At 41.5% G+C, this 11164-nt stretch overlaps 1 protein-coding gene across 1 annotated transcript in view; it reads right to left on the bottom strand.

Annotated features, from left to right (window-relative positions):
- Positions 1-459: 459 nt before the first annotated feature.
- Positions 460-11164, bottom strand: part of NPAS1 (neuronal PAS domain protein 1) — a 173768-nt gene continuing 163063 nt past the window's right edge. The window contains exons 11-12 of the mRNA XM_030219981.1: positions 3750-3856; positions 460-1634 (exon numbers count right to left, since the gene is read on the bottom strand). Of these exons, the coding sequence (XP_030075841.1) occupies positions 460-1634; positions 3750-3856 (1282 nt within the window). The remainder of the gene's footprint in view (positions 1635-3749; positions 3857-11164) is intronic.

Below are 11164 nucleotides of genomic sequence, written 5' to 3'. Positions count from 1 at the left end.
TGTTTACTGAGAATAAGGGAGGGATTAACCTGGTTACTCTGCATTCTAATACAAAACAATCAACTGGAAATGGCTGTGATCTTATGTTCCCACTAGATGGTGCTTCAGGATCTTAGTTCAAGAGCTAGGGCACTGGGGTTTCTTACTTCACAACAACAGATAATATAGAATACCTGGGATATACATATATCACTGACTCCAGAAAAAAAACAGAGGTTTCCCCCTGTACAGCTCACTTTTGTTTCTTTTTCCATAAGTTTGTTCATTTGCTTTTTCATGCGGCTGTATGTGGTATGTTCCATCTTGAGTAGAGAGGTGTGGTAGCCGTGTTAGTCCACTTTTAAAGGTAGTCAATAGCAATACAAAAAAAAAAAACACCTGCAAAATTATTTCATTCAAAGCAGCTGTATGTGGAGCCAGCTATTCCTGAGACCCTCCACCACAAGCTGTCACCCGAGCTCAGGAGAATGTGCCTGTAGATGTACCATGGCTTTCCTTCCACTCTGCTGCTCTTTGGGTGCTGACAGGACCCAGAGAGAGAGACAGGGAGGGGAACAGATGTTCAATTGTTGCAAAACCTGTGGAGGATGGCATTACATTCAGTCTATGTAGGTGATGGTGGTACATGAGTTCTATGGGCATTTTGGTTTCAGTGCTGCCAAGGTCAATAAAACCAATAGGGTGGGAAGTAGGGCCTGTATTTCCTTTCATGGCCAGACTCGTATCAGCTGAGGCATATCTGATAGTGCTTGTTGAATATAGGCTCTGTGAAGAAATCAAGGTGCTGGAGATAGAATGTTGTTGACTCAGCTCCCCTCTAAGTTGATGCATAAGTGGCAAGACCATATTTCGTGCTTGGAATTGTTGAAGAATCTCTGTTTCATTTGGGTACCCCAGAGGCATAATAGCAGCTCTGTCCTCAGAAGAGGACCCAGAGAATGGTGGAGACATGGTTTCCAGGGAGGCTGCTGGATGGAGGTGGATAAAGCCACCTTGTGGTGATGAAGCAGCTAGCGGAACCTTGTGAGGGCCACCACCATTACTGTTGTCGGTCTCTGGTGTTATCAGTACATCTTCAGGAATTGATACATACAAGCTGGAACTAGGCTGCCTCAAGCTATGCTTTTCCATAGGAAGTGCTGTGTTTCTAGTGCACGACCCTTCCATGAAGGTCATATAATCCCACATCCTACCTTTATAGGCTGGAGCCAGAGGCTGCTGTGTTTTAATGCAGAGTCCCAGAGTGGCAGCTTCATCTGGGTTCCTCTGGGCCTGAATGACAGGAGGATATCCTGAAGTGTGAAACCTGGGTGGGTCTCCTTTCCACCTATATCCATTGATCCGTTGGTCCATTTTAGGAGCCATCCTGTCTGCCTCTTCCTCACTGGCACTCTTGCCTGATTCTGAGTTTGCTATCTCCCCATCCCTGAAGACTTCCAGCTTAATTCTTTTCTTGTGCATGGCCATTCCTTTTTGAATCTCCTCAGCCTCACTAGGATTAATACTGGATCCTTTGCTCTTGCAGTCAGCTTCTATGGGGCCGGTGACATTTCTTTCCTTGGCTGTGCTGTGGGCACCAGTGTTCCAGGTTGTGTATGGGTTTCCCAGCTTGATTTCCAAAGAAGAATCATGTTCTGAAAAAGGGAATCTAAAAGTTAATTTTAGCAAGAGCTGGTAATTGAGCCTGTGCTGCTATCACAGCATTACGCTGCATTGGCAAGTCTCTTAGTGAAGCTCTGCAGCGAGTAAGACCTGCAGAAAATCCCAATAAATAAAATAAATTTGTACTGAATCATTTTAATGGAGGAGTTCTCAGGACACACCCAGCCAGTCAGGTTTTCAAGATACCCACAATGAATAGGCATGAGATAAATTTGTGTGCACTGCCTCCATGTATGCAAATATCTCTTATTATATTCTTTTGGATATCTTCAAAACCAGACTGGTTTGTTTTCCAAGGACTGGGTTGAGAATGACTGCTTTAATGTGATAGCTTCTACAGGAATGCCAGTGGCACTGCTCTTTTAATTATATGAATTTGGAAAATGTTTATTTATTTATATATATATATATATACACACACACACACACACACCCTTCCTATGTTACTAATTGCCATCTTCCTTTTCATAATAATTTCTGAAAGATCACCTACCAGCAGTATAGTGTGGCATTATGTCTAGATTTCCCAACTAGCTCTAGCCTAGATATTCAGGACAGGCTGACCTGGTCCTAGTTTTTATCACAGTACATCAAAGGTTCTCAACCCAGTCTGGTTTTCAGGATATCCACAATAAATATGCATGAGATAAGTTTGTATGCACTACCTCCATTGCACGCATATTTATTGGGTGTATCCAGAACCCCTGAGTGGCTGGTTGTGCCCTGAGGACTGGGTTGAGAAGCACTACCCTATTTCATGCCCTAAGATCATAGTTTTCAACCCAGTCCTCGGTGACCACCTGGCCAATCACCGCTCCTATCGTCTCGTTCAACTGCGAGTCTACCCACCCTCTTCATCTGCACTCTGGAGTCCCTCAGTGTTCCATACTTACGTCCTCTCTATTTAACATTTTCCTGCCTCCCTCCTCACTGTCACTCAGAACAACACTTGCCTTTTTGCTATGCTGTTGACATTTAGAGGTTGTTTTTTTTTTAGGGTCACCAGTTCATCTTTAGTCATCACTCAACAACTGCCTTTCTAAGGTTTCTTCCTGGCTTAAATCCAACCTCCTATTCTCAACACCACCAAAAGTGAAGTTATACTTTTTTCTTCTTCACGTCACAAATACATATAGCACATATGCACATACATTATGGAATACCTTAATCTATGCACATACATAAATTGCTTTCCTTCATTTACACCAGCTCTCAAGCAAGTGTAAATGATCACACCTATATCCCAAGTACATTTTCTTATACATCTGCTAGTATTTTATAAAATAAGTAGGCATCTACTTGACTTCATAAACACCTCTATAGGCACCTACCCATGACACTCTATTACCCTGATTCCCAAACCTCCCAAAATTTTATAATAGGGCAGTGCTTCCCAAATCTGGTCCTGGAGTCTCTCCAGCTAGTCAGGTTTTCAGAATATCTACAATGAATATTCATGAGAGAGATTTGCATGCAGTGGAGGCAGTGCATTCAAATCTCAGTGTTACTGAATATCCATTCTAATAAATGTGGTACTCAGCAGGATTGACACTGGTAGTTTTAAGTGCTGGTGGTAGCATAGCTAACCGGACATGTTGGATTGCATAAAAAGCAATCCTAATTACGCCCAATTAGTTATGTGAGTACAGCACTGAATATCAGCCATACCCGGATAGCTTCTGGGCACTGCTATAAACCCATGTATTCAATGCTGATGCCCACACAGGGCTTGGCACTATATATCTGTGTCTAATTTAGCCAGAAATGCTGACTACCAGCACTTGAATATTGACCTGATTAATTTTAAATTACTTTTGTGAATCTTGAAATAGTCACTGCTTTCCGCACCCCTTTCAAAATTCTCAACCTGTACAAGCAGCCTCATTCTCAACAGATCACATTCACTACAACACACAAATGCCATCACACATAGATTCCCACTCATTCACACACACAGGTCTCAGACTGATTTTATCTTTCAGTTATGCGATCTGATCATTCCACTATCTGAAAATAGGACAATACCCTTTTAGGTATATGTAGAATTTTACAGGTTTTTTAAACCCAGAAGACAGCTGAATGCTTACTTTTATCGTCTGGTTCCATAGCAGAAGTTTCCCCAACTTTGCTGCATTCTGATTTCATTGTTGGCAGCTGGCACATATCCAGAGGTATGGTTTTATAGTCCGGTTTACTAAAGATAAAAAAGAAAATGCATCAGCAGGACTCAGGGCTCTCACAAAAGAAAGACCAATACGTGGGATCCTTAGCATCAGGATTCTGGTTGTATCATGTCAAATACGCCTATGGCATAATTTTATAACTTTGTGGATTCATAAAGATTATGCACATACTTTTCCCTGTGTAGCTACAGGTAAATTTTCAAAACGAAATATGTGAGTACATCTGTGGGATATTATATGTATATAAAAAGGCTTATATTTCTTTTGACTGATTAGTGGTATATCAAATAAATTTGAACTACATAAGTATTGCCATACTGGGACAGACCGAATGACCATCATTCCCAGAATCCTGTTTCCAACAGTGGCCAATCCAGATTACAAGTACCTGGCAAGATCCCAAAACAGTGCAATACATTTTATGCTGCTTATCCTAGAAATAAGCAGTGGTTTTTCTCCAAGTCCATCTTACTAATGGCTTATGGACTTTTCTTTTAGGAAGCTATCCAAGCCTTTTTTTTTTTTTTTTTGCTATGAGCTACTTCTATTAAACTAATCCTAGGAAGAAGGAAATCTGATCACATAACCCCCCTTCAAGCTGAGCACTGAATCCTGGTAGCGTACAAGATTACCTTGTAAGATATTGACTATTGCACATCAGGCCGTCTATGTCAGTCACCACCTTATTTCACCTCTTTGCATTTGTTTCCAGCCCAACTTGACCTTTCCCTATCTCCCTCTTGCTGCACTGTGTTTTAAGCATTATATCATTGTAACCTACTTCCCTTTGTACTACCCTCTTCCTTATGTGCCTTGATACAGCTTTCCTGCTTTGATTATGATCTTTTCTCTAAAGTTTTAATTTTGGCATTTATAATCCACTGGACTGTCAAGTTCTAAGCGGAGTACAAATACAATCGACTGTAAATTGACATTTAACCATCAATTATCCAGGGAACCTTCCTTATACAATGAATGTCATTACATAATCAGAAATTAAATATCTAAATATATCAAAAGGTAAAACATTTTAAGACCTAAGGTCTAGATGAACATCATTACATAATCAAGAAATAAAATACTTAAATAGATCATTGGTTAAAACATTTTAAGCCTTACAGGCTCAAACAAGGTTAATTACATAATCAAGGAGTGAAATACTTTGTGGTCTGTTCATATATTGGTCATAATAGAAAGTATCTAGACGGGCTATTAATGATTGGAGATGTCTAAGCATAGTCAAACTGTCTAGTACCATATGAGCTTAGAAAGTATTGTGGAGGTAGGAGGTTTATTAGAGATTCTGCCTTAATATGGTGTATGTTCAGTGTGATACGTGGAGGGGCATAATCGAACGCCCATCTCCATGGGCATCTATGTCCGAAAACGGGTATGTGAAGAGGCGGGACAGACCGTTTAGAGGCCTCTCATTTACCACCACAAGTGTTAGGGGTTGGGGGGGGGATGGGCCTGGGTCTGGGTCTGCCTGCCTGAAGTGCACTGCAGTACCCACTAAAAGTGCTCCAGGGACAGGACTTGTTACTGCTGTATAACCTTGGCACAGCAGTTCACACCTGAAGACTAATCTCGCTGAAAACGTCCTTTATTTGAATAAGCACATTTACTCACAGTTAACTGCAGATCAGGTTGTGCCCCATTGGCAACGAGTCTCGCTGATACTGAGATTAGCAGTAGGTCAGAGCTGGCAGAATGGTGCCCTCTTTCAGCAACATCCAAGGTAAGAACTAAGTGCTGTAACGTGGCTAACACATGAAAGGGATGTAAAAGTGTTTTACACAAATGGCCACTACCTCATGGACTATTGGAAACAAAACGGCACACTCGACCCAGTAAGCAGAGGGAAAAACACCATGGGAGTAGAGCCTACCAACTACCAACATCGTGAGCATTTAACACAAGCTAGTGGAATCACGGAGCCCAATACCCTACACCCACCACAATGCATTGCTGATGTGACTCTGCAGTGCCCTTAACAGAAAAGGTGTCACACTCACCCGAGACCCACATCAGAACCAGGGAAAGGCTGTCAGAGGATTGAACACATTCTGCTGTCATGGAGGTGGGTACGGCATTTGAGGCTGGCATACAGGCTGGGAAAAAAAGTTTGTAAAATGGGTTGTTTTTGGTGAGAGGGGTTAGTGACCACTGGGGGAGTCAGGGGAGGTCATCCCCGATTCCCTCCGGTGGTCTTCTGGTCAGTTGGGGCACTTTTTTGGGATTTGGACCTGAAAAAAAAGGGTCCAAATAAAGCGGACCAAATTCTCGTCAAAAACGCCCTTGTTTTGATTATCAGCTAAAGAAGCCCATCTCTCGGACGATAACCACACCCCAGTCACGCCTCCAACACGTCCCCGTGATCTTTGTTCGTCGTCGTGACAGACTGCAGTTGAGGACGCCAAAAATTGGGTTTTGATTATACCGATTTGGGCGCCCACGGGAAATGGACGCCCATCTCCCGATTTGGGTCAAAATATGGGTGTCTTTCTCTTTCGAAAATAAGCTGGATAGTCTGTACAGAGGCTTTTTGGTGGCATAATTATCCTTATGCAGTGTGATTAGATTGCAGGGTCAAAATAATTCTGAAGTAGCCATATTGAACTTTTGTAATAGCATACTCCTTTTGAATAATTGTCAGAATATCAAAGAACTATTAACTCCAGTTCTTTGACACCCACAAATTTCCCGAGTTAATTTACATGGGTATTTTCTAAAGTTTTTGCATAGATGTTAATCCCTCCACAACTCCAATGCAAGGAATATCTCTGCTCAATCAGGGTAAACCTATGCATACATAGATTCTACACACATTAAGTTCAATTGCCTAGGAGAACAATAATTTATAGGAACCTATTTCTATAGATAAAATATTTTTACCCATAGAAATGCCTTTTAAAATTGCTCTCTAAACATACATAGGAGAGCTCACTATAACCACATCCAGCTTATAGAGTCATTCTCCATATAAAGATGTTATGCACAGAGCTCTTGCTATAACACTACTGACTTAAAGAGTCACCCTGGGCATAAAGCCATGGGGCTCATTTTAAAAGCACTTAGGCTTACAAAGTTCCATAGGTTTGTATGGAACTTTGTAAGTCTTTGAAAATACTCCTCCAAATGAAGGAGCTAAGGGGGGCAGTTCTCTTCAATGGGTGCTAACAGCATGCATAAATGCTTAGAATACTACTACGAATCATTTCCATGCCAACCCCTGCTTGATAGAGCTTACAATCCATTCAAGATAGACAAGCAGAACAAATAAGGGATTATGGAGTACATTTATGTGGTCTTACTACTGCGGGTTTTCCCAGGCATATTTAGATACACTTTTACAGTCTTTTTAAAGACTATTTTATCTCATCGCTCAGTTTTGCTTGGATATATATTATAGGTCTTTTTCTACTATCATTCATATTATAAGACTCCTGAGGTGGGCATCATTGCCAAAACACGGTGCCGTGTTGAGTCTTTTATACATTAAAGTTTCCTGATTCAATATAAGCTGTCCTGTTGTCTTTGGGAGTGTCGTGTTGGTCACACTACTCCTCTTGCTGGTACATTTATTTTGGGAATGATTAAAACAGCATGGGTGTTGTACAGGTGGATAAGGTATTAAGAATTAAAAGCAGCCTCAAAAATGTGGGCTTTTAGCCTGGATTAGAATAGGGCTAAAGACAGGTCATGACGCACCAACTCAGGCAGTCTATTCCAGGCATACAGCACAGCAGATGGAAGGAATGGAGTTGGTGGAAGAGAAGGGTAGAGACAAAAGTAACTTATTTGATGAACAAACTTACTGGCTGGGGTTAGGGAGAGAGAAGAAAGAAGAGATATTAAAGAGCTGTAGAAAGAATGCAGTTGTAAATCAGGAAGAGGAGGCTGAACTGTCTATGAAAATGGATAGGGAACCAATGAAGAGGGGTTATGTGAGTGTAATTACATTGGTGAATGACAAGATGTGCAGAAGAATTTTGTGCACACGCATACCTTATAGAATGCTATAAATTACATGTATCCCTTAGGTATTTAGGCATCTGCAGTTAAACCAGCTGTATGGATGGTGTAAGTGGTTATGCCTAAATACCGTATGCATTTATTACCTGTTATGCTAGTATTTTATAAAGGAGAGTAGGCACCTACTTTGCTTTATAGAATAGGCTTTTACCAGGTACCTTCTGGGGCCCTGTTTGCAAGCACCCAGATACACAATTGCTCTCTAATTTGTATAAGTGACTTGAGCATAAAAAATACTGCTCTTTAGAAGCTCAAGTGAGTGCTTTCAAAATTGCCCCAGCATTTACATGCATAAAAGGGCTCTTTTACTAAGCTGCGGTAGCATTTTTAGCTTGTGGTAGAAATCAGCTGGGGCGTCTCGGCGTTTACCACCAGCTGATTTCTACCGCAGCTAAATATACTACTGTGGCTTTTGTAAAAGGCCCTCAAAGGTAGGCGCTTAGAAAACATAGAAGGCAGTTCTATAAATTGGTATCTACACTAACACACCATTTACATGCATCACTGCCAAAAATTATTGGCAGTTGAGCACCTAAATGCACTAAGCTCCATTCTGTAAAGATGTGCATAACTGCTAGGAGGCATGCTATTGGACAGGGTGCCAAGTAACAGATGTACCTTAAAGAATTCTGTAGGTTATGTAACTGATGGTGCATTATATTTTTGGTGTACTAATGGTGGCTTGCACTAGTATTCTATAACGGAATCTTCATGCCAAGATCCCATTATAGAATTTACAGTGTGCACCAATGGAGCAACAAATTTTGCAAGCAACTTCATAAAATGACCACCATACTGTCTACTTTTATGTGATAATACACACTGGGGAATTACACGATTTATATGTAAGTATTGTAATATTTTTGTTTGTTTAATTGGTGAATTGAACCCCCCCCCCCCCACACACACACACACACACTCCAGGCAGTGATCTTCAAGTCAGTCATAGCAACATGGAATGAAACCCATACAATAGTTGAAAAGTGGGGGACATCCCAGCCCTGGCTTCCCAGTACCACACAAACAGGTCTTCCATCCAAAGAAAAAGAAGGTGTCAACCCCATCCCAGATAGAACTCTCAGTCATGGTCCACACCCCCAGCAGCGACCCCTTCATATACCCACACGCTTCTCAAATATAATCACTCATTTCAAACCAAGCACACACACCAACAGAATCCCAGAGATTCATCCCTCCCCATCCACCCTTGTCAACAATTCCAACAAACCAACGAGCATAAGAGCTCCACCAAAGGAAGCAGCCATGTATCCTGTGTTTCTCCACAGAGAGAAGCCCCCTCCAGATCCCATCCAAAAAGTAAAACATTGCAACATCATAAACCACAAGCAGTGGTAATGAACAAGAAACAGTGAACCTGCCACAAAAATTAACTTTCGCACACAGTTCTGTTTGTCTCTTCTTTCCCTCTTTTGTCCTCACTGCCCTGCCCTTCTCTGCTCCCGTCCCTTTCCTTTCCCTTCTCCCTTCCTCCCTCCCCCTTCCCAATCCCTGGATCATCCTGAAAGGCCATCATAAATACAACCCCACGTGAAGAAGAGAGGGGGAAAAAAAACAGTTTCAGGCAAGTCATAAGTTGCAATTGTAAAGGAGCTGGCAGACAAAGTCAGAATTGGATCCATAAGCATAACTAGCAACATATGCACCAATGTGTCTCTCATACTCTTACATTTCACACATTCTTCCCCCTCCTAGAGACTCCTGTGGTCTGCATATCGGGCCCTACATGTTTATAATATAACAAAAGAAGCATAGTCAAACATAGAATTGCAGCTACATAGATAAGGAGCCCTCTCGAGATTGGTATCAAGCACGCAGAGAACCCTCTTCTCTTACCATGCTACGTGTGTCACCAGCAAAGATATCCTATCTATTTATTTATTTTATTTTTATTTATTTATTTGTTACATTTGTATCCCACATTTTCCCACCTATTTGCAGGCTCAATGTGGCTTACATAGTACCGTGAAGGCTTTCGCCAAGTCCAGTAGAGAAACAAATACAAAGTGATGTTATAGTCGAATAGAGGTCATATGTTACAGGCACATTGGGGAGTCAGGGAGAAGAAGAGTTATGTAGTGTTCATTTTGAGCTTTGGTTTCGTTATATTGTAGGGTTCAGGCATTTAAGTTGGGTTGGTAGGGTATCCCTTTTCGAACAGGTTGGTCTTTAGTGATTTCCAGAAGTTAAGGTAGTCGTACGTTATTTTCACAGCTTTTGGTAGTGCATTCCACAGTTGTGTGCTTATGTAGGAGAAGCTGGATGCATAAGTTGATTTATATTTGAGTCCTTTACAGCTTGGGTAGTGGAGATTTAAGTATGTCCGTGTTGATCTATTTGTGTTCCTGGTTGGTAGGTCTATGTGATCGGTCATGTATCCCGGGGCTTTGCCATAGATAATTTTATGGACCAGGGTGCAGATTTTGAAAGCAATGAGTTCTTTGATTGGGAGCCAGTGCAGTTTTTCTCGGAGGGGTTTGGTGCTTTCAAATCATGTTTTTCCAAATATAAGCCCGGCTGCTGTGTTTTGGGCGGTCTGAAGCTTCTTTATGAGTTTTGCATCCCGCATAAATTCCATTGCAGTAGTCAGCATGGCTTAGTACCATTGATTGTATCAGGTTTCGAAATGTTTCCCTCAGGAAGAATGGTTTCACGCGTTTGAGTTTCCACATTGAGTGGAACATTTTCTTGGTTATAGAGTTCACTTGACTCTCGAGTGTAAGGTTACGGTCGATTATAACACTGAGGATTTTCAGGCTATCTGAGATAGGGAGGGTGTAATCTGGGGTGTTTAGATTTGTAGGTTTGTTCGTATTGTGTTGGGATGAGAAGATGAGGCAATGTGTTTTTCTGTATTGAGTTTTAGTTGGAATGCATTTGCCTATGTGTTCATGGTATTCAAGCCGAGCTTGATTTTGTTGGTGATTTCTGCCAGGTCATGTTTGAAAGGAATGTATATTATAACGTCGTCTACATAGATGAATGGGTTGAGGCCTTGGTTGGATAAGGACTTGGCTAGTGGGGTCAACATTAGGTTGAAAAGGATCGGTGATAGTGGTGATCCTTGAGGTACTCCGCAGTCTGCTTTCCACGGTGATGATATATTTGAGTTTGATTTCACTTGGTATGTTCTGGTGGTTAGGAAACCCTTGATCCAACTAAGTATGTTTCCACCAATCCCGAAGTAGTCTAGGAGTCTTAGTAGTATATTATGGTTTACCATGTCGAATGCATTAGATATGTCAAATTGGAGGAGAAGTATGCTT

Source organism: Microcaecilia unicolor, chromosome 11 (assembly GCF_901765095.1).
Source record: "Microcaecilia unicolor chromosome 11, aMicUni1.1, whole genome shotgun sequence".
NCBI classification, from domain to species: Eukaryota; Metazoa; Chordata; class Amphibia; order Gymnophiona; family Siphonopidae; genus Microcaecilia; species Microcaecilia unicolor.
This window is presented reverse-complemented; position numbering and strand designations above follow the sequence as displayed.